At 42.0% G+C, this 24,058-nt stretch overlaps 1 protein-coding gene across 2 annotated transcripts in view; it reads left to right on the forward strand.

The window, feature by feature from the left end:
- LOC142796448 (uncharacterized) overlaps nucleotides 1–24,058 on the forward strand; it is a 33,041-nt gene continuing 8,983 nt past the window's right edge. The window contains exons 1-2 of one of the 2 annotated variants that reach the window (XM_075887117.1): nucleotides 1–6,601; nucleotides 9,678–24,058. The exon at nucleotides 9,678–24,058 is cut by the window's right edge and continues 8,983 nt beyond it. In XM_075887117.1, the coding sequence (XP_075743232.1) occupies nucleotides 6,595–6,601; nucleotides 9,678–10,090 (420 nt within the window). In that variant the 5' untranslated portion in view covers nucleotides 1–6,594 and the 3' untranslated portion in view covers nucleotides 10,091–24,058. The other variant, XM_075887116.1, reaches the window with a different exon arrangement.

A 24,058-nucleotide genomic window follows, 5' to 3' on the forward strand; every position in this document is an offset into this window, starting at 1 on the left:
TCTTACACGCCTGAGACGGAAATTTTTTTGTCGCAAGTTTACGTTGCAGTGCACCGCGCTGGTTCCCCGTTTTGCAACGTCCGCCACTGGTCAAGAAACGGCAACCGTATGCTTTTTCCGAGCTCGCCGTCTTCTCTGCGAGGAATGCATTATTTGTCGAGCGCGTTTAGCATAACTTTAAATGAACTGTGTTTACACAAGATGGACAATCTTATCGGGGTACGCGCATAGCCTAGCTGCTGAACACAAAAAGCGGGCGCCAGGCAAGAAACGCGCTTGTCGGAGTATCCGCGTGTCGATAGTTCCAAAACTCTCGTCGTCGCACTGTCGAGGCGACCTGATAGTCGGGTTGCTCAATGACACGTATATCGATTAAAAAAAGCGAGTCGTTTCCCCTCTCTGCTATGCAAACGCTGACGGCTCCCCGTTGGCCGCCGATGAAATTTGAGCTGGGCGGTTTCGAGCGGCGCAAACGGCAGCCTGCTGTGAGTACTGCCTGGCTCGCTGTTATTTGCCTCGACTGTGGCACTCGTGCTACGGATCTGCTACAAGTGCTGGCGTGTTTTTGAGATGTCGTTTTGTGTGTGCTCGCGCTGATCCGTACACCCCGGCGTTATGAGTTAGTTTTTTTTTTTTTTTTCGCCATTCGGGACTCGTCTGAATAACCTCGTTTTAATCAAAGTGGCCGTTTTTTAGGAGACCGTTGGGAGCTGCGCTCGACATTGGTAAGCGGCGCGCACAGGCGCGGTCATTTGCGGCCTCGGTTCCTAAAATCCAAAATAGCCCATTTGCGACGAGGCGCCAAGTTTGATCGATTTTTACGCCAGCGCTTGTTTCGTTTTTTTTTTTTTCAAAAGTGGTGTTGGTGTAGAAGTCCGGCGCATGTGGCTCCTGGCCTAGTCTAAAAAGTTCGATTCTAAGTTTACGTCGAAAAAGATTCTTCGAGCGTAAAAATTTGTCAACTCCCTCGTGTAGCGATCGCAGTATCTGAAACGCACCCTTCATGTGCCGCGTAAAAGTGCGATAAAGTAAAGCAAGTGCTACTTTACTTAAAGTCTCCAAATGTGTGTATGATATTGGTGCTGTAAAGTACGACGCAACTGGACAGCTTCACTGGTGCACCCATTACTGTGACCTGAGCGGCAGCGTAATATCAGAGCCATTGGCGTAGGGTTGCCGGATGCTGCACGACACCTCAGAAAGTACATTATCTGCCGTGCATGCTGCAATGATTGGCTGAGCAGTGCATCAATATGCTTAGTATTGGTCTCATATTTCATTGAAAGTAAGCCAGTGTGTGAATATGTATGTGAAATATCTAATATTTTAGGCAGCGCCATGTGTAAACCCAGCCAAATTTAACACCAGTAAATCAAGACAGAAAATTTGGTTAGTTGTTGAGGGCTGGAGAAGATACACACTGGTAGGAAAACTCAAAATTTTTTTGTGTTGGGCATTGAAGATACTATGCATCAAAACATACTCATAAGTATAGTAGCTCAGCTCAAATACTTAAGTGTTAAAAATAAACATTGAACAGAACAGATTTGTATTAACATTTATATTTGTCTAGAAATGTGCTCGCAAAAGTGATATTGCAATGCTGCTCCTACTTCACGTAACTTGTTATTTGTCGGCTGTTTTGTGTTACTTTCAATGAATCAGCAAGAAAGTAGGCACTCCCACACTTCTTTGACACTGGCAGTAACACATTCTTGATCAGTAGATAAACTTCACCGCGCATGTGTGTGCTATGGCCGAAAAGTAAAAGATTGATTGTGGTTTCGAAGAACTTCAAAGCCACCGCATTGCATCCTGCTTACCTATGATGCCACATTATGGCATTGCAGCTCATAGATTCTAGACAATTGGTTGACTCTGGTGGTAATCACCATGCGAGTTTAAAGTCGGCGCCCACGTGCATGCCTCCTCAGCCTTCTTTTAAGACGAGAAAGCGTTTCCTAACCCTTTCCGTTTGATCTTTGCAGTTCCTTTATCGCTCTAAGACACCTTGATCTATTGACAAATTTGATGACTAGCACGATACACCACAAGAAAAAATAAAAGGAGCAAGGAGCCAAATGGCAGGGCATTTCTAAGAGCCAGAGAAACCTTTGTTTCGTGGAGGGAGTGTAGACATCGTACCTATTGCGTCTCTATTATCGTCCTTTCCGTCATCTCCTCTCTCTCTCTCTCTGAAGAAATGCATTCGCCTGACAGCATCACACGTGTTCCAGTGTGTTTGTGCTGGGCTGGACAAAAATGTCTCGTGTGGCCTTGTTAAGCAACGAGGTACCACTTTGGATATCCAAATTTAAAGAGACGGAATCAATCGAGTGCTTGTTTCTTTGTTAGACACACCAAGGAAGACACAGGGGAATTTTTAATTTCAGTGTGGTAATTAATGGAAAGGAATGACAGTGGACAAAAAACAGCTTGCCGGAGGTTGGGGCCTCGGAATTTTTGGAGAACACGACTGATGCTCTGCCATTTGAGCAGCAATGGTGGTTGTTCATGCAACCACCTAATTGGGTGTTTATGTGTGTGTAAACGTGGGAGTGTTAGCATGCACCTTTCGTAGCCACTATGGACAAACGAAACTCACAAAGTATAAAATTCATACGAATTATGGCTCAGGAGCACGACTTCATGATATCTCTCTGTCACACGACTTTGCTCACAAAGTGGTGCAAGCCCTAAACAGAATGCATGGGCAAGTATTGTGACATCATATGAAGGCATAAAACGGGAATTGAAAGAGTTAGTTTTTGTTTGCCCCTTGACATTTTTGGGTTTCATCTTTTTGTTACAGTAAACTTAGCCGCTACTGCAATTATGTAATGGCCAATAACACATGGCGACTAGGTGAAGAAGGGGAAGGTACTTAAGCACGTAAAATAAGCTAGAAAGGGCAGTTCTAACCTATGCACATGTACATTTTGGCTCCTTTAAGAGGTAGCTTTAAGTAGGACTTTGAACACTTACACAGAAGGCCTAAAAATTGTTACAGCCCCGCCAAGGTGGTCTAGTGGCTAAGGTACTCGGCTACTGACACGCAGGTCGCGGGATCGAATCCCGGCTGCGGCAGCTGCATTTTCGATAGAGGCGAAACTGCTGTAGGCTTGTGTGCTCAGATATGGGTGCACGTTAAAGAACCCCAGGTAGTCGAAATTTCCGGAGCCCTTCACTACGGCGTCAATCATAATCATATGGTGGTTTTGGGACGTTTAAGACCACATGCAAATCAATCAGTCAATCAAAATGGCTACACTTTAGTTGTAGATGGCTGTAGAAATGGCTTCAATTTTGTTACCCTCGTGTTTTCTAAGATGCATCTATAATTTTTGTCGTTTCCTGTCCCAAGACCACGGTACGAATATAAGACACTTTAATGGGGGACAGCTTTGGAAATTTCGACCGTGCACCTCAATCTGTAAACACACCTTTAGCATATTGCGTCCATCAAAATGTAGCGATGCACTAGTACACACTTATGACAATCAGCGCAAAAAAAAAAGGATACGAAAAACAAGGAAGTATATGACACAAGCACTGTCTACCAACTGAAATTTTAATGTAAAGAAAGTGGCAAATGAAAACATGAAGGAAGGCACTATAAACATCTTATCCACCCTGACCGAGCATCTAATCATGTATGCTGCAAATATGAAACCTCAGCAGTTGTGAGAGCATTTCTGTTTTTTCGATTAAACTTTCAGTTGGACAGCGTTTGTGTCATGTACTTCATTGTTTTCCGTGTCCTCCATTTGGCACTGACCATCGTAAGTATATTCCAACTAGCCCAACGGGCTACGTTACATGAGTGGAGAATTATGCATCAAACAAGGGGGGAATGCTGGAAACTCATCTGGTCGACCGAAATAAAATGCATTCCTTCCAGTTATGTCACAAAAGGGGCTCGATGTGGCTGAACAGTGTTTTCTGATCTCAGTAGTAACGATGAAAATGTTGCTGGTACTTTGTCATCAAGTCTTGAAATTAAAATGAGACTAAGTGAAAGCTGCTTTCACCTATTATTTTTTGCTGTAGCAGTAAAGACAATTCTCAAATGAAGACGACGACCTGAATGCCGCCATGTTGCAACACTAGCTATAAATAGCATGCAAAGTCTGCAATACAAAGTCCGAAAACTTGTGTGCGTACGTAGTCCGACGCCCCACTTTGCCTACTCCGGATATTGGCATCTTGGACGTGGCATGTAGAACATACCTAACAATTTTCCGTACAAAGCTGAAATTTTGATGTGATGCAGCATGTGTGTGTAGGCAAAAATGTATAAAGTGTGAGTGAATGGTTGAACATAGTGCAATATCAAAAAACAAAAAGCGCTCTAAATCATGGGTAGGAAAAATCCATATTAATCGCTTTTATGCGTTATTCATCTGGCATTACAAAATGCAAACGTTTCTTGAAGGTACGGCATATTCAAACAGCCAAGTGCCTGTCGTTTTACATTTCTCATATGAGTGCATCGCTGAAAAACTCGGTAAAAAAGAATTGTCATTGCCTTACGCGAATGAAGTCTGAGCTTGTTTCGCTTATTTTCTTCACTCTTCAGTATTTCGTATATTGATCGTTTGGCACAGTTCATTGTCAAGGGCACAAAAGTCAATCTTTTTTTTTGCTTTAGTGTAAGAGCGTATTCTGATTTCTTTCAGAACTGCCCATTGAAGAGTGCATGTGCTTTCCATAGAGTCAAGTATCGACGACGAATTCAGGGACGCTTTGAAGAAGTTGCAGCATCGCTTATCTGTTGCTGCTGTTTCTGTTCTGCTGCTGTTGTTGTTGCTGCTTATATATGGCTGTGTTATAGCACAGTGCTGCCACTTTTATCAACTGTCCCCAAAGTTCTTGTGAACCTTGCGAATTTCGGCTAGTTGTGCAGTTTTAAGAGTGTTGTTACGACTTAGTGAAAGTATGTTGTGCTAAATCTGTCTCACGGTTGAATAATGTAGCAGTGCAATGTTGCGAGTAATTTCTGAAAAAAGTTAATTGTGCTTAATTCAGTGCTTTTCGCTTGTGGCTGTATAAGATTTCAGTATGGCAAGAGTATCCCCCTTATTTGTCAATGCTTGCACGTCGACACTGGAGTGGGTGTCCTAACTCCTTTCTGCTATTTCTCCCACTGTCATTGCGTTGCTTGTAATTTGCTGCTATTTTCAAGTTTCCTGCATTTAAGCGTGGTCATCATTGATAGAAGTGTGCTCTACAAGATTTAGGACTCAGGGCAAGCATTTTTTAACCCCATCTCGTCTAATATTGCCGACTCTTTTTTATTTACCTAATCTAACCTAACCTAAACTTTGCTAGCCCGCAGCTGTGCCTTTTGTAACAGACAGCTTCTAGAATAGCTGTTGACGACCTCTGCGAGTCTAAGTCTTTGGCATCTTTGCGAGTGTGAACATTCTCTGGGCTGCATCAGCAAAACTGTTTGTTCTTGTGAAGCGTACTCATTGCTAGTGAAGTGACATGACCATGTGATTGATCATCTCAGGTGCCGATAGTGCCTATGAAATTGTTTGCCTTGTTTTGTTGAAGAGGTCTTTAAAGCCTACATGGGTACTTCTATTTTGCTTTAGTGACTACTTCACGGGAATCATGTAGTAGTAGAGTGCCGCTCAGTTTCACATTATAAACCAGATAGCTTCAGAGACATGTCTAAGATTAAGCTGTTTATGTAACCTGGTCGTGGTTATTAGTGTTCTGCGCCGAGGCATTTTGAAGAATAGATTGAAGTCTTCTTTGACAGCTAGCAACTTTGTAGGACAGAATGTGCAGGTCGAGTGGTGGCATGTTTAAGGCTTCTTATTTGCCCGCAATTTGTTCTTTGAAGTTGTTAGTGTGTTTCTTTATGTTTTCCTATTGCGATGGTGCCGATAAGGCTATGCATAAATTGAGCCTAACAGTATTGCACGAGTAAAGTGCCGTTTGCCTCTAAAATATAAAGAAGAAAAAGGTTGAAGTTCCTCAAAGTTTTAAAAGCTGTTTCTCAAACACAGAATGCATTCGTTAGTCTTTATTGCTGTACAATTCAGTGTTGCGTCGGCAAGAACTTTCATTTTGCTCTTTTAAAAAACATTGCACAAGGCGTTTGCAGCAAGCATGTTGAAATTTTCGCGATCTATAAGGTCTCATGGACAAACAACCTCGTATCTATCGATATTTAAAAAAGTGCCATATCTCAACTGCGTATTCAAAGCACTACATTTCGTAGGTGTGGACATGTTGATAATCAATAGGAAGAGGCGATGTGGTGCATTGCATTTGTTACGAAGTTGCATATGTATTTAATTTTAGTCTTTTTGTGTGACCGCTTTTTCTACTTTCAAAAGTCTTCAATGGGGTAATGTTTTTGTTAGTGCGAGATGTCAACAATCATGCAATCATTCTCTGTTTTTGGCGCAAGACAGCTGTTAAAAGTTTACTTGCTCAGCAAGCTACACCTTTTTTGTACCATCCTATGTTGTAGTTCTCCCAATCTTTAAAATATCCTCCCTTGTGTTTATTACGCATGTCTTTCTTTAACATTGCAGAACAAACATTCCGACTGCACAGTTTTGCCTGTTCATCAAAATGTTAGGTAGTGTTCTCGATGGGTTTCATTGCTTTTAGTGTTGTGTGCATTCACCATGACCTCTATTTATTGTCTCAAGTGGGTTTGGAAAGTGTGCTTAGCTTTCCTACTGTTGTAATTTTTTAGAAGTGGTAAATTGCAAATCTGGCACTTTGTGTAAAAGTTACAAATGCTAGATCATTCATGTGTAATAACTGTCATCTTCAAGGGACATACTGGATTGACTAAAATACTAATACATTTAATTACAACTGTAAAAGATTATGAGCCTCAAAAATTTACTTGCTTGCAAGATATCATTTTGCTTCTATTAGTCGAAAAGAAGGTTACCATGGAAGAAAAAAAGAAAATGTCGGAAAATTGCAGGGTTGTGCGAAAAGTGCATTTTATTTCCGAGCTGAGTATGAATCAAATTGAAGTAACCAAATTGAATATGAGTACTAATGAAATACTTTTTGAGTAGGTTTCAAACAGTACTGTAACCATATTCATAGCAGTCTTAGACAAAATTATTCAAACAAATATGTTGTAACTTTTAGACAGGAATATTATTACTTTCAATCCACCAAAATATTGCACCTATGTAAACTGAGGTAAGCTTGCAGTGACTACGGAGCCTTCAAGATAATCTGTGGCTGTAGGTTGAAATACTGCAGCAAATACAGCATTCCAGGCAATAATTCGCTAAATGAAGGTGTAAAAAAATTTAACAGTGTAGAACCAAACACCACACGTACAGCTAAACATGCAACAATGTGATGATGATAGCAGATTGTCAGCACTTTCTTTTAGGCAACACTGGAGTCATGAGCTGAAACGTCTTCATCTGGTGATAAAGATAAACTTGATAGTCCTGTATAGGCTTGGACTGCATAGATCTTAGTATTTCAACTATGAAAAAAAAAAAAAAGTGACCCTTCACTATGCTAATGTTTGATTTCTTTGAAGCTTTCCTATTGGTGCTAATTAAAAAAAAATCTGGTGTTTCAAATATGCGCTATTTCATTCAAGCGGGTGCTTGAATGAAGCACTATTCGATTCATTATTTAAGTTTCAAAAATTTGCACACTCCCTTAAAATTGACTTCCTTTCTTTCATTGCTGTAAGACTAGGAGAGTTCACTTAATTTAGGTTTTATTGTGCATGACAAAAGTTTGAATGTTCATCTAGATTTCTGGTTGTCTCAGAAAGGACGTCATGGAACTTCTGTGATTAGTGATATTTCGCCACAGTGAAATATTCTTATAAATGGAATGGTAAATTTGTTGTGTGTGATAATTTTAATATTCGCTCATCCATAGTTCGTTTATTGAGATGCTTCTAAGTGTACTCTAGTTTTTAATTTTGGAAATTTCCAGCTGCTTGTTGCAAACTTAATCAGCAATGTTGTGGCATCCATGTTAATTCACGAGGAGCATCAAGTGTTAAGAGGACAACAGCTGTTGTGAACGTGAGACACTTCAGGCATTAAATACAACATACAGTGACTGAAAGCAGGAGAGCATGGAATGAAAATGTTATTTAGTCTGCGACATGCTGATATACTCTCAACAAGGTGGTGTATTTCTGCACAATACTCGCATTTTAGCATTGGTGACACCTGAAAAAGGCACAGATAGCTTTGTAAAGTAGAGTAGCAATAAATAGCTCAACACCTGATAGCATTTGACGTGCGTGTAAATTTGCAGTTTAGCGCTGTAAAAAAAAATAATTTCTCAAAATTGTTTGCATTGTGTCTCATGTATGGGGTTAGGAATTTTACTTGCGGTTTTTGTATGCCCTGCTACAGTGGGTGTTGTGTAGTGTATTATTGTGTGAGCACTTTTTTATTATTGTCAGTTGTGAAGGGTAGAATTTCATATTGAATGTCGAAAAAAAGAAAGTGCTCATTCTTTAACTGTGACATTTTTCGTCCTTGTATAGTTTCTTAACATTACGATTACATATCTGCTGTAGGTCTTTCATTGGCGAGAAATTTAGTTAAATGAGCTTGACTCTAAAAGGGTGACAAAGAGAATTGACAAAAAAATACAAGTGCATGCATAGTTTTTAATATTAAATTTGTGAGTCATCTGCTTGAGGTTCATAATAGTGTGGCCTGTCCTTAGAATATATACACATTTACAAATGCTGGCTTCTGATGATATGACAATAGTTAATAGTCAACAGCAGGTAGCAAATGAGCTTCAATAGTTGTGCTTCATGCGCGCTCTTAGAAACGTAGGTACATTATCAACTTATGGTACGCTAGACGCACTTTGCTAATGATTTATAAAGCACCAGCTGTGCAATAAATAGGAAATGCTGTGCAAGTTGTGAGGGTGAACATTGCACTCTTGTCTCGCTTGAACTGATTGTTTGCCCCTCTTGCAATGGTGTCTACCTGAGCAGGCTTTCATAATAATCTCTCTCTTCTTGCTTCTTAGAGTCTTAGTTCTCTTGCTGCTAGTGCTTAAATGTGAAATAAATGGAGAAAAAAGAGGGGATATTGCTTTGCAGTGCTATAATTAAATGTAAAAAAAATTTACGATCTGCGAGAGCACAGCCTTGTGTGGTCATTCTTACAAATCCGTTTCAAAGTGCAGACCTCAAGAGTTGCTTGCAGAGAAAGGGGGAATGGGATGGACATATTGTAAGCACTCTCAACTATGTAATGCCCAAGCACAGTTATAGGTTGAGGATTATTTTAACTATATTGTTGATCATTGAGAGCACAATTGTACAAAAAAAAAAAAAACTGAGATTTGGCTTCATAGTATTCAACATCAGTGTTGATCTGTAGGACGGTGCACAGCTGAACATTCACTTATGTATGTCAAGATTAGAACAGTGACTTTGTGTCAACTTGTGCCGCCTTAATCACCATAATGAGGCATCAAATTATTAGTACCGTACAATGTACATTGGGCGTCACATAGACCTGACTTCATGATAGCATAGATCACCTGTGTGCGTTCGGCTTCAGCCGTCTCATTAGAGGTTGACTTGCATTTATGCTGCAGGCTATGCATGCTACTAGCCAGCAACCACGAATCTTTTCGTTCATCTTTTTTCTCTTCTGCCGTCGAACTCTTTTTTTCAGGAGGCTACTCGGTGCGCATCCGCGACAGCAACACCCCCGGCCGCAAAGTGGGCCTCTGGGGTTGTGACTTCTGTGCCTTCACGCATGCGGACGTGTCTAAGGTCCAGGCTCACGTCCAGGAGCAGCACATGGCGGCTCTCAGGCGAATCTGGGAGACAACGGCGTGGCAGGCTGGTGAATCTCGAGGAGATGCCCTCTGCAGCGACGAAAGTAGTGGTGTCGTTGACTCGTGCTCCGCAGTGCAGCCGCAGATGGCTAGCAGGCAACAGTTCCGTTTCCCACCCATGCCGTTTGCGCCCTCCGAGGACAGTGGTAGCAGTATGTCGGCCTTCGAGCCAATCGTCATCTGCAAGATTGACGATGACGACGAAGAGGAGAAAGACTGCATGCATCGTGCGGGGCCCTCGTTCTGAACTGGAATGAAAGGGAGAGCGTGGAATGTCTGGTCTTCACAAGGTGAACGTTTCATTTGCATGGGCACAATCTCATGGGCGTATTCGTACCAACTTTGCAGATGTCGTGGTATGTTGCCCCTCCTGCATAGTGTATAGATGCTGCTGCACTATTTAGAACCAGAAAATTTGAATCATGATTTTATGCTGTTAGTATTGCTTTACACAGCATTGTTCAATTCATAGATAATATAAAAATGATTCAGTAACTTTAAATGAGTGAGCCTTATCACTGTTACTAAATGACATCTGTGGCGCAGTCTTAATAGTGTACTTTTCGTAAGTGCCAATAATTTTGTGCATGATCTTGTGAGCATGTAATGTCTGCTTAGCAGAAAACTCCCAAGACATTGCGTAAATGCTGTTATCGAAAACACAAAGGCGTTGTTGGGGCCATAAATTAATGCTTGTAGGAAAATTTAGAAGTGGAAGCACGTATGTCAAACATGCGTACAGTTACTCAGCCTCTATCAGTTCTTTCATGTTACCGCTTACTCTTGTGCCTTTAGTGGTAGCTGACCAGTGTACGAGAGTAAATGATCTAATTTGTCTAATTTATTTTGTGCCACGAGGAGAGCACCCGTATTACCATATTATAAAGTCCACAATGCCCATTGCAACAGGCCTGCCTGAGCTTGTGTCGGTGCAAATGAAACGTACATTTTTCATTTCATGGTGTTCTAGAGGAGCCTTATTGTGTTCTGGTTTGTGCAGGAGAGGAAGCATATAAAACTTGTGAATAGCATGTCAGCTAGTGCAATGTTTGGTTGTTTGTACACAGTGAGTTCATCTGAGATGTGGCCAAATGTGGAGCGCAAACTATTTTTCATTATCTCGTATGCCGACAATCGTGTTGTCTTTTTGCTGCTGCCAAACCCTGTCTGCAACACTCTGTTTTCTGCGACAGGACAAGCAGCCAAAGAAAGAAACTTTCATGTGCTCCTGCTAGGGGAAGTGAACTGCGTGGTGTTTCGGAGGCACGATGCGCGATGTTTTTTCTCTCGAAACGAAGCAGGCAACACCAGCTTGAGAGCGTTGTTTCTTTGTACTTCTCGTTATCGTAATGGTTATGCTGTTTTTGTGCAAGGCGGATGACTCGTGTACGAGGAAAAGTTGTATACAACATTAACGTTTCTTTTTGTCTGCGCTGCACTTCTCGTAGTCATAATGCCAGGCCATTCAATGTGCGCATCTGGAGCCTTCTCAAGCTTCATGTAGCTGTTGTTCTTGTCGCTGCATTGTCCTTGGTAAAATCTCGCAGATTCTGTACAAAAAGGTATTGCTCCCATTTTCCGCCCATACCACATGCCATCCCTTTTTTTGCCTCAGTATTAAAAAGGGCATTGCCAAATTTTATGATTGTCGTTATGAATTAATTGGCACATAGTTTGGTAATACCTGTTTTCGTCATTTTTTGCGCAGCTTTTTATGAAGCAAAGCAAAAAAATGTATTTTTTTAAACTATTGTGGCCATTGTATGCACTAAAATAAATGTTTCTTAAATTTCTCTTAAAGGAATTGAATTTTCTTGTATTTTAACTGTCTTGGATTAAAGTTCTAGGTGTGAGCAGGTAGGCAACATTTTTTAAGATGTAATTACTTCATTGGTCTTTATTTCAAAAATTTTTTTCTTGATGTTGTAGCTACAACGCTTTAGTCAAACTCTGCTCGTTACGGTTGTACAAATGTGTTCTCTGTCTGCATTTTCTATTCTCTAAGCTTTTATGAATGTCTGTGAATACATTTCATCTCTGCTCACTTCAATTTCATCTTTGGTCTGGCGATTATAGAACCTCACTTAACCCACTGCCTGCGATGTAACATGCTATTTTTATTGTTGCTTGCTAATTATTTCTATGATAATGGCAAAACCTCTGCTAGCAGCTGTAATTGAATCCTTTATTCCGATCAGAACTTCTCGCCAATGGTTACGTCATGCACACTAAAGTAAATTCTAGGCTAGAAATTTTCAGTAAAGGCAGTGGAGTTTCAGGAAAATTTTGATGGAACACTAGAAGTTGAGATTGCCCGCTGTGGGCATTTTCTTATACGCTGGTGCGATTCCGTTAAAGTGCTCAAGCATGGTGGACCCCAGGTGCCAAGTTGAGTTAATGTCTGGTAGGAAAAGCGGGCCAGTTCTCCATTTCAGTATTAGCAAATCCGTAAATATTGCACAAAAGGGACACTTTTTGGATGTAGGTATTCTTAAGTCTGTGAATGAAGTTGCTAGAACATGATCTCAGAATCAAGAATCTTTCTTCGCTGCCACATTTGCTGCTGGCTCGAGGAAATCGAAGGCTACGAAGGAATCGTGCAATGAATAAGTCACCCGAGCGTTTGTAGGAGCCTCTTGAGTAATAGTTTCTCCTTTCTCGGTTGTTAGCGCACAGGCGCAACATTCGAAAGTCCTTAATGAGTTTTCACACTTGAGGACTGTGTATATGTGTGTGTGTACATTGTCAGAGACATCTCAGCATTGTTCTGTTAAGAGCTTTGTGTAAAGTTACGGGGTTTCGTAGTGCAATGCGGACTTGTCTGTTGAAAATACTGAGTGCGAAGTGTTTCTGTGATGCACAATCTTTGTCTTCTTATCTTTTTAAACATTCCTTTTGTGCCATGTACTTCGTTTATTTGTACATATGAAGCTGCAATGCACCTGATGTTTTCCTAGTATTATTTTATTATTATTATTTTGGTGATAAACAGTGCTTGTTGTGCGTGAAGGTCTTCTCTTGCTTCTTTTTGGGTGCAATTTTGTTGTAGTCAAAGAGTTTATTAACAGAGTATTATTACTATTATATCACCAAAATTTATCTTTATTGTTGCATCTTGATGGCTGTTTGCCCAAGCAATTTTCTCTCTCTCACTTTTTTTTATTATGTCAAGGTATATGTCCCTTTTAATGTTGTCAGTTTGATAAAAAGTGCCAATACTGTACCTTCATGTTGACTGCCAGGTTAGGTCTCCCATATGTAGTATCTTTGCAGTTGCAATAATCTGGCATGAACTTTTGTGTCGTTTCATAGCTGTGCATGGTAATTTTATTACATATTTTCAGTACCCACTGCTTTTAATATAGAATTGCGAAAATTTACTTAGGTAGTGCAAATAAGTTACCCAACTTTAAGCTGGTTAAACTTTAAGTTTTAGGGCTGCTTGATGACAAATTTATTATCTCTCTTCGACATCACAACCTGACTGAAAGTGACATTTCTGGCTGGGCTTGACTTGATGCCAGCAGTGCACAAATTCTTTGAGCTGGAGTGACTATGTTACAGAGGAGCTTGCTGTAACGTTATAAGCAGTGTTGATTACATTGTTATTTAAAGAGCACCTTAAATTCCTCGAAAGAAAAGGGGCAACAATTTACATTTTGAAATGTTACTTTTCATTGCTCTTTAAAAGAAATTGGTTGGCCACCTTTGTTTTGTGTTATCCATCTGTGCTTTTTGATGGGAAGTGTGCATCTCTAGACAGAATTTGCTGTAGCTAGCATCCATATTTGTTTAGCTCACTTAGCTCTCTGCATGCTGTTTGTCTTTTGTAGGCGTGGATCATTCACGGAGACGTTCTGCTTGCTAACGAAAAAAAAAAGTCTATCTATGTGAGTTACATAAACCTGATGCCACAAACTTGCATGAGTTCCGTCGTTAGTTATTCAAGCTCTGTCCTTCTAAACCATTGAGTAGATAAGGTAGGACGGTTGAAGGAGGCCTCATGGTCATGTGACGACATCTGTCTATGCACTTGACGAAGTTATCAGTGAAGTTGCGAAATGAGCCGTCATTGAGAAACTGCACTCTGCTGAATTGCCCAGGTTTCTAATGTGATGTCTGTATTCTCTGAAACAGCCCCCTTGTTTGCAAGAAGCAAAGACAGTGTTATGGGATGTAGTACTGAAGGGGCGCAATAAGTGACCTGTGTGTAGGTTCAAAGTGTGTGCCATTACAAGAGTTGGAAGCAGACAAAGACGAAGGTGGCACGAGTGCTAGGCTGAGAACAAAAAGAAGAATAGAAAACAAACCAATAGGAACAGGCCACGGTAGGCACGAGAAAAAAAAAAAAGGAGGGCGGAGTGTGGCGGCAAAGGGACGAGAGAATGCAAAGGGACGAGAGGAAGACAGGGCTCGCCACTCGGCTGTTGGGTTCTGGACTACGTGCCACAAACTACCTTCCACGGCCGTACATCGTTGATGTGCTGCGTTTTCAAGGCATTCTGTGCCCAAGCCCGACGACATGCGGAGCTGTCAGGCTATGAAGAGGATCCGGCCGGGACGCGGCTGCGGCGGTGGTGCCTACTATTCAGGTCTGGTCTACCATTCGAACAACATGCTCCAGCTCAAGACTCAGCAACAAGTTTTGGTGAGACTGACATCTTGTGTCCATTCTAAGATGAGAGACTGCTAGGATCAAACTTTAATAGAGTGAGAGAATAGTGCAGAATTTTTTCTATAATCTGTCAATGTTATGTGTGCTTGCCTTTTGCTTGTGAACAAAGTGTGGTGTACAAACAGCCTCGTCTTTTCCTGGATGTCTGTGGCGACGTCTCGAACACCTATTCACTAAGAACTTGTACGTTGCAATAACATCTATAGCAATATAACACTGTCGTCTGGAACAAGACAAGACCATTTGTCTCACTTGTGAGGTTGACGACTTGCCATAAAAAGACGAGGAAGTCTGTACAGCACCTTTTATACACACACGAAAGACAAGCACACATAACATTGACAGACTATAGAAACAGTCCTGCACCATTCCCTCACACTACCGAAGTCTTATCTTAATAATCTCTCACCTTAGCATGGACACAAGATGACGTTGGTCTCACCAAAGTTCGTTGCTAAGTCTTGAGCTGTAGTGCGTTGTTCGAACGCCAGACCAGGCGGCTACCTGAAGGGTAGGCACCACTGCTGGAACTCACGCCCGTAGCCCGACAGCTCGGCGTGTCCTCAAGCACAGGATACCTTGAAAACGCAGCACGTAAGCGACGCACGGTCATGGCAGGTAGCCCTGGGCTCAGTGGTTGCCAGACTCGGGTCCAGAACCTAATGGCTGAGTATCGAGCCCCGTCTTCCTCGCTTATTCTGTCCTCTCTTCGCCGCCATGCTCCGCCCTCCATTTTTCGTGTGCCTACTGTGGCCTGTTCCTATTGTTTTGTTTTTTTATGCTTTTCTTCTTATTCATTTCTAGCCCAGTGCTCATGCCACCTTCGTCATTGTCTATTTCCAACTCTTGTAATGGCGCGCACATTGAACCTTCACGCATGCCACTTATCACAAGAGGCTATGTTGATAATACTCTCAGGAAAGGCACTGGCACTGGCTCAAGTTTGAAAGGGCTGTCTATTTCCTCTGTGCATCAGTCTTAAAGGGGCCCTCCAGCACTATTGAAGCACAAGCACCTATTTTTTATTTGTGGTTTACGTAGACAGATAGCTGGGGATAATTTTAGCATTCGTATAAGCGCCGATATAAGATGATTTAGTATTTTAATCATGCAGTAAAGTCGCTACATTGCTCCCGACTGCATCACCATGTAGTGGCGCTCACCAGAACCTTGCGGGCGGAAATTATGCCAAAAGGTTGCCGCCATATGATTGGATAAATGGAATAATAGAAGCAGTCGTGATGTAGCATGAAAACTGAGGTTACCGATCTGTTTCAATTTTCTTCTCTGTGCTTTTTCATCAAACCCTGAACAGAGGCAGTCACAACAAAAAAGATCACTGCGACTACAAAGCATGACAGAGACGCTGGCTGCCATTTTGCCACTGGATTTCGAGCTTGCATGTGTTAGATGTCTGCGAAAGACCTCTCTCTCTTCCCTCTTCTTGCTTTTGGGAGTTTGCGAGCTGTCTCTTTCCACACGCACTCTGTTGAAGGGGTGCAGTGCGCCATTGCTGTTCGTCGGGCGGCTCACCGAACATTGCATGTAGGGTCGACAATACTTCACTGTCCTGGTCGTTCCACAAGCTCCTTTCTCAGGGAATGACTCGGAATGTAATACCTCGCTTCGACACAATAGCTCCCGCTCACGTTCTGGCAAGCCAAGCATCAGGCACCACGTTTGTTACCGTGTCAACTAGGTCAACATTAATTTAAAAAAAAAAAGGCAACAATGGGGTGCGAGCTTCCCCTACGTAGGCACTTCCAGCTTAATTCATTGGGGCAGCCATCCGACGTCATGGGCGAGTGAAATGTGGTCAAGTGATCTCGGCAAAGTCGATTTGAGGGTCGGCATTTTTTTCTTGTATTTTGAACTTTCTACATCAAACTTCAGACTGCATTTCGTTATCACTGCCGTTTTTGCTGCATTAGTCTGTCTGTACTTCAATCTACACAACCCACGAGTGAAACACGGAAGGTTGAATAGTGTTGGAGGGCCGCTTTAAGCTTTCATTTATTCGAATATTCTAATACTATGTTCGATAGCTTGCGTCTCCATGCAAGCCACACGTTGGCCTTGGCCTAATGTTAGGGCAGCCTGTATCTTCTGCAGTCCTTTGATGATGATTCCGTGATGGTCCGAGCCATTCAAATATTTTACAGTTTCATATATAGGCACTGCTTGAACCCAAAAGAAAGTCGATCGTATACATAAAAGTGATGCAGACTGTATTCAGACGTGCCGGGTACTAGTCACCTCCATAAAATATCAGTGAGCTTCAGTGGATCCTGCTCTCTGGTCCTTGTCTTTAGTGCTGCCTTGGCTGAATAGGTGCATTAAAATTAGAGCTCTTGTCTGTAACTTATCTGTCTGCATTCTGTATCTTGTGGCAATGGGAACCCTTAGTGAGGTAATGAGGTTGGTAAACTGTACAATCAAAAGGAAATTTTGATGACAAGATAACTTTGCAGCTAATGAAGACTGAAAAATGAACGTGCTTTACTACAAAAAGAAGGCAGATTGTTCTTTTGCAGTATTTCATTGGCATGTGTTTATTGAAGTGTAGCTGCTCCTGTATGCTCATAATCTGGTAACTTGTATGCCAGAAAAGCTGACTGGCGAAAGTTGATCTGCAAGAGCTGTTGAAAGCTGAAGTGAAACTTCGACATTCTTGTCACAATAGAGAGGAAAAACCTGGCACGTTAAAAAGCGAGAGTTAAGGGGCATAGGTTGGCAAAACTTGTGCAGCTCCCTCACACTCACTCTGGTAGTAAATCTTGTTCTTTGGACTCACTTGGACTCAAACTTAACAAAATTTTTCCGAACCAAACTCATTTGGACTCACACTTACTAAAATTCTTTTCAACTTATCGCACTCGGACACAAACTCACCAAAGTATTACTCACCCAGACGCTCAGATTCAAACTCGTGGCTCGATCTGAGTCTGAGTGAGTTAACCGACCTATGTTAGGGAGCAAGTGAGATTTGTCGTCGGGGATCATTAGGTTCCATATATTGATCTACATATGGCAAAGGGTGGCAGAAAGGAGATGCTTGCATTTAATTTGAAAAAGAGCAAGCTGTCATACCCGCTGTGACAGTTAGTGGCTACGATGTTGCGCTGCTAAGTGCACAAGTGCAGATACGATTTCGGGCCACAGTGGCTGCATTACTATAACAGGGTCAAATAGCAAGAAATGTCGATGTACGGGAGTTAGATTAATTTAGAAATGGAAACCATGGCATGTTTGGTTTGGAACGTTAGGCCCCATAAGTTTATTTTTTTTAGTAATACATCTCGGCAGGGTCACCTCCTGGCACTTTGTGCACTGTGAGCTTTAAGTCAAGGCCCAGTACCAATTGTTGTTTGTTAGAGATATGGAATGTGGCATACTGTTTGTGTTACTACTTCTCACGCTGTTTGTTCTTGTGAGTAACGAGGAAAATGCAAATAAAAAACACTCTTCCTTTCTCCCCACTGCCCCCCCCCCTTTCCTTCTCCCACCCCTCCCCAAAAGTTCCCGCAGGTATGTTGCCCCTGGTCTTGGCACCGGCAGTACAACTGACGACGGGCATATCCACGTCCTCCGCGCCTAGAGGTGGCGGCGCGAATTGCCGCGGCCGCCTGCAGCACCCGGCCATGTCATGGCCCATCGTGGGAAACACATTCAAGAAAAAGTACACGTGCAACCTGTGCAGCTACTCGACAGACTACCCGACCAACATCCAGCGCCACATGCTGACCCACACGGGCGAGCGGCCTTTCCGTTGCGACACCTGTGGCAAGGGCTTCACTACCAAGCAAAATCTGGAGAGCCACAAGCTCCAGCACACCAGGAGCACTTGGTTTCCGATGTAGCACACGTGCACCGGAGCTGTGCTGCTTTCTTTGTTAACGATTAATTTTGATTTTCTGGCTTTGTTCTTGTAATCGAGGGCAGTTCTCTCATGACACACAGCTTGCTTCACAAATGTTTTCTGCTGCATAGCCGTTGTCTTTTTCTCTTTTTTTCTTTTTTGAAGTTGATCTGTCTCTCTCCAGCTATGCTTTTTTTTTCATTACTGTTTCGGTTGTATGTCCGAAGACGAGTGCATAGCTCTACTGTTTATAGACTTAGGAAAGCCACCGAATTTTATAGAGTATAGTGTGGAGGATAGATCAGGACTGACTGTGCCTTTAAATAAGTGCTTCTTGGACGTCATATAAGATTTGGATGTGGTATTTTCTATTTGAAAGACACTTGTAGATACTCTTTCCTGACATTTAATCAAGCTTTTACACTAACAGCACGCTTGCGTAGCTGCCATATCAGAAGGCCGACAATGAGAAGCCAGCTTTGCTGAGACGAATCATTCAGCGTGTTTTGAGGTCATTCGTGGATGTCGTCTCAACCTTTTTTGGTTGAGCTGCTGTGGCTCCCTTATAATTTTGCTTGTACAAAAGTGTTTTTGCTGTCTCTCTTTTTTCTTTCTGTCAAAGTTTTGCAATGCCACCCATGGCTGCCCTTGTGTTGAGGTTGCAACCTTAGTTACACATCTTGATCACTTCTACTATATATTTTGGTCGAGTCTGTCATACTGTACAGTTGTACTGAAGCTTACATTTTTTGGCATGATTTTCTGGCCTTGCACTGACGTTACACTGCTATCTGCACCCACATGCATAGTAGCATCCGTTCAACTGGCACTCACAGTCGTATACACAGCATCGTGATTATAGCCTAGCACTCCCCTACTGTGTTGATTACTGTGTTTGCCTGCTGCCGCATCGTCTATTTCCTCTTCTCACGGCAGCATTTTCAGGCAACCTTGTATAAATTTGTGGGCTTTAAGTCCAACCGTGCTCTTTCTTTGTTCAGTGATATAAATTTTTTTGCGCTTTCAGAGCTCCAATTAATTCTTCAGCTGTCACTTGTCTCATTATTATTCCCAGGCTGATTCTAACATGGTCACGTTTACTCGCTGGTAACTTGACCGACATGTAACAAGGTAGCGCCTAAGCTTTTTCCAGCTAATCAGTCTCATGGGTCCAGTGTTATCGTGCGAGCTCCAGTTGCATTAGCTGCGCTGACATAGCTATAACAGTCTCTCGTGGCCCGCTATTGTAGTGTTGGGGTAGCGCTTTTGAAATGGCGCAATCAGTACACAGTATTGAATGTTACCGTGTGAAATAACATTTGTGCAACTGATTTGGTGTCCTGAATTTTGCATCGTTATACCATATTTCCGGCTTTAGATGCTAAGTTCATTGAGACAATGCAATAGCTCGTTGTCCAAACATTTGTGTTTAAACATCTACCCAGCAGATCAGCGTGGACTTGAGGTGGTTGGAAGTCAGACCATACATTTTGTTGATGATCATGTGGACTTTGTGGACCAACCATAAAAAAAGTTTGTAAAAGATATTAGGAAGCAGGCAATGAACAAAAGAATGAAAATAATGCTGGTTACATAGACAGAAGAAGCTATTAATATAGAAAAATCGGTGCTGGTGACATTCAGACTGAGATTGAAGTGATGCTTGGAGATCGCAATGTATCAAGCAGACCATTACTAAATAATGGAGCTGTAAAATAAATGTTCGAAGGAAAATGTGATCGACAACTACCGAGGACAAAGTTGTGAGGAAAGTTGGAGATCTGGAGGCCTAAGTCAAATTGAGCTTGTGTAGGACAGAATGGAAATCACAAGGAAACGATTTCACACTGAAATAAATGTAATATAAGATGAGGATTGAAAAAAAAAAAAAAAAACCATCAGGTCAAAATTAATCTCAAGCCTTTTGCTTAAGCCTCTCTCACGCAAGTTATCACCTACTCCCTGAGATGGTTGTTTTAATGACCAATTCAGCTTCGATCAAGAATATTTCCTTTCCAATTTAAATCCGTTTCCGAAGTCCAAAAGTGAACCTGAATAATTTAAAGCGTTCATGAGCGTTACAAATAAGATGTGACTGCTATACTCAAAGAGGAAAAAAAAAAAGAGTGCCGATTTTTAAGTTTAAGCTTGCATTTTTTGTTGTAGCTTTCTGAGCACACTTGTGCATTGATTGCGATTCGCTATTGTTTCAGTTATCAGTGGGTAATAAAGATACTTGGGATACTACTATTTTGAGTTGTTTTGGATTTTCGGAAAATATGGCAGCATAGCACCACCCAAGCAGTTAAACACCGGCAGTTTGCCCTGAAGTAGGCCTTTTTTTTTATTTAGGGGATGTCAAGGTAAACGAAAAAGCTTCACCCAGAATCTCTTTTGGTTGTTGTCCAAGTTGTGCCATAGCTAAAATTTAATTGTAGGGAACTCCGTAGTTCTAGCCCCTCCCTGGAACACTGTTTTCAGGCAGCACTGACGTAGGATCTTTCACCTTTTTTTTTCTGGCATTTGTCAGCATCTGGAGTGGCCCCACAAAAGGCACACCCCACAATTATCGAAATGTGAATTTTGTGTGAAGTTTTTGGGAAGTCGGTATTTCTGTGACGAGTACGGGCCGTCATTTTGCCCGCATGAATCCCGTAGTGTGATAAAATCATATATCCTTCAGTGTACTAGAAGAAAGTCCACGAAAATTGATAGGCTTTAACTTTTTATGTAACGTAGACATACGTTAATAAATAATAAATTAGTGTACAATTGGTGCCTCCAAAGTATCATATCAGAAGGTTAGCGCAGCCATCTTGTAGTAGTGCTGTCATTTTTTTTGTTTCTGCAGTTTTTTCCCCAGGCATATCAAACTTTTTCACAAATCAAGACTAACCTCCTTGTGTGTACAAAGTTGCAGTTTACTTACATAGCCCCATTTAATTGCTTTAGTTTTGCTTACCTAATGCTACACCTTTCTGGAGACCAATGTAAGAAATGCATGCTCGCCTTCTCATTTAGATGCATTCTTTACACTCGGTCCTCTAATCTCTAGCCTTCCAACTTGGCACCTGCCATTCAGATGTGTACTGGTTCCGAACATTGTCGGTTGTTGATATAGTCCTCCTCGATCATAGCCTGCGAAAAGCTTCAATTCTTTTTGTGCATAGTGCTGGCGCCAATATTACCTCTCTCAATCGGTCATTTATTGGCTTTATAAAGTCGAGTCAAGACTCTTTTTCTAGCTGCAATCGACCCAGCTGTAACTTATGAGCTTATTTACTGGCTAGTCACTAGGCATTTGTGCCATGTGAAGAGAGAGTCCTTCATATCGGAGCACGATTGAAGGAGCAAACATTTTCACCAGTCAACTTTTTCCTCCTGTTCGTCCCCACAAAAGAGAGAGAAAAAAGAAAAAAGCGTGAAAGAGTAGTGATATGTTGGTTGGTGTATGGTCAGTTTCTATCCCTGATAGACTTGTGTTGTGAAAGTTCGTGCTTCATTTTGTACTGAGCCATTTCGTTGCGTGCTTCTTATAACTTTAGCCATTCTCTTTGCATACCTTATATTTGTAGTTGGTATTCTTGGCGTGTCTCTTACATGTACACTCGGTATTTTTTGTCTTGCATTGCCATTTTTCGGAGTTGACAGGGTTTTTCTATTACAAAGGAAATGTGTGCTGTTCGAGCACCAGTATGTGCATGTCCTTCAAATGGGCTCTCTCTCTATCTGGGATTCACTTTGAACAAGAGTCCTTCGAACTAAGGGTTTACGATACAAAACCTAGCTGAGATAACGTAAAAAAGAGAGAGAGAGAGAGAAATAGGCATTTTCAGGTGACCTGAACATCGCGTGTAAGCAAAGTTATATACATGTGAGAAAACGTCATGGCGGATAGCATATTACCCTGTTCTATTTATGGAATAGATGTTGAGCTGCTTGATTTTATATTGCAGTTTATTAGCTGTTATTTTACCGGGGTGCATGCATTGTCAGCTGTGGCAAAGTGATAATACACACATCATCGGTCACAGCTGTGACTGTCTTGGCATTTATTGAACTGCTTTGTGTTGAAGTTTTGCTGTTTTTTGTGTAAGTGTGTATGTTTTTGGTAGCGAGAGTTTTTGAGTGGGTAGTGTACCTACACTTGAAGCTTGTGTCGAAGGTTTTTTTGGTTGGCCTCTACTCTTGCGCTTAGTTTTCGCTGTCATTGGGTACTGGTGGAAAAAATATTATTTTGAGCTTGCAAAGACAACTTCAACAGCACTGCAGCTTTTTTTTTATAAAAAGATTTGTCTACGTTTACGCCCTTGTCACAACTGAAATAACGTTCTCGCGGCTATGGAGTGTTCATATCAGTGGAAGACTGCGCCAGTGAATTATGTAGCCAAAAGACGTTATGGAGAGAAAGGTGTGACTGTCAGTTTTTCAAATAGACTAGGGAGGATTTTGCAGTAAAGTTTGTTTTTTGCTCGTGTCACATTACCATTCTTGCTGTTAAATCACGCGTATGTTTGGTGAGTCGTGTCATTTCAGCATTCAGGTTATAGGCCCCTGGAGGTCTGATCACGCCAGAGACGTTGGCAGACTAATGTCGTCCTTTAGCTCTTTTCGGTGGTTGACATGTCTCAGGTTTTCAGTGATGAGGTTGTGTCCATTTGTCATGTGGCTGACTTCTTCCTGCACTATTTTTGCTAGCCATAACCTATATAGCGCACAGCTTCTTTTTTTTATTATTATACTAGGCTGCATTAAGTTGCACTTTCGAAGCAGTTGAAATGAAAGTTGCCAAATCCTTAACATCTCATGTTTTACCAAGAAGTTATACTGCTTACAGGCTAAACCAGCAATGTAAGGCCCTACGAGCAGTGCAGCTCACAGCTAAGTAATAGATGTTGCACTTCTTGTCCTCTTTGATTTTGTTGAAAGCTCACCCATTGTGACTTCGGTGTATACATGGCGTCAGAGTAGTTAGGTCCCTAGTTGTACGCTGGATTGACTTAGTGTGTTAAGGTGCTCTGTGCCGTTCCTTGCACGTCCGTAGGCCGTCGCCGTTGGCGCTCCACGGCTGCGCCGTGCTCGGCAAAGACAGCTCCCGGCGGCGGCGGCTTTCACTGCCGCGTCTGCGGCAAGACTTTTACCCGGAAGCACACAATGGTGAACCACTTTTGCCTGCAGAAGCAGTGAGACCATCGCACCCTGACCGCCACTCGCCACACAGGCAAGACTGCATTTGCTGGGGAAATGCTGCCGCTCTAACACTCTTGCAGGGGCCGAGGCAACTTGGCAGTGTGTGGTTGACATGGTTGCGCAGCTGCCACCGAGGTGGCCTGAAGTCTTAGAGGGCCCCTAAATATGCACCTGGTTGAGAACTTTCACTTCTGATCAGTGCCGTCAAAAGTGCTGCCTAGTGCCCAATTCACGTCACTGTCAAATGCTTCATCGTGTCACCGTCATTACATTGGGGTCTGTTAGTATATATACAGCATAGCACATCAGGCTTGTTGTCTGTCGACAGTCTCGTGTCGCATGGTCATGCAGTGGTCAGTAGGCCTAAAATAAGGCTAACAGTGCACGAACTCAATGCAAAATAAGCTAAGAAGGTTTAAAATTATATAAACTATGGAAATCAACCCTGAATATACCTAAATTGTTAAAAACTAAACTCGTGCGAATTTGAA

This window comes from Rhipicephalus microplus, chromosome 2 (assembly GCF_043290135.1).
Source record: "Rhipicephalus microplus isolate Deutch F79 chromosome 2, USDA_Rmic, whole genome shotgun sequence".
NCBI lineage: Eukaryota > Metazoa > Arthropoda > Arachnida > Ixodida > Ixodidae > Rhipicephalus > Rhipicephalus microplus.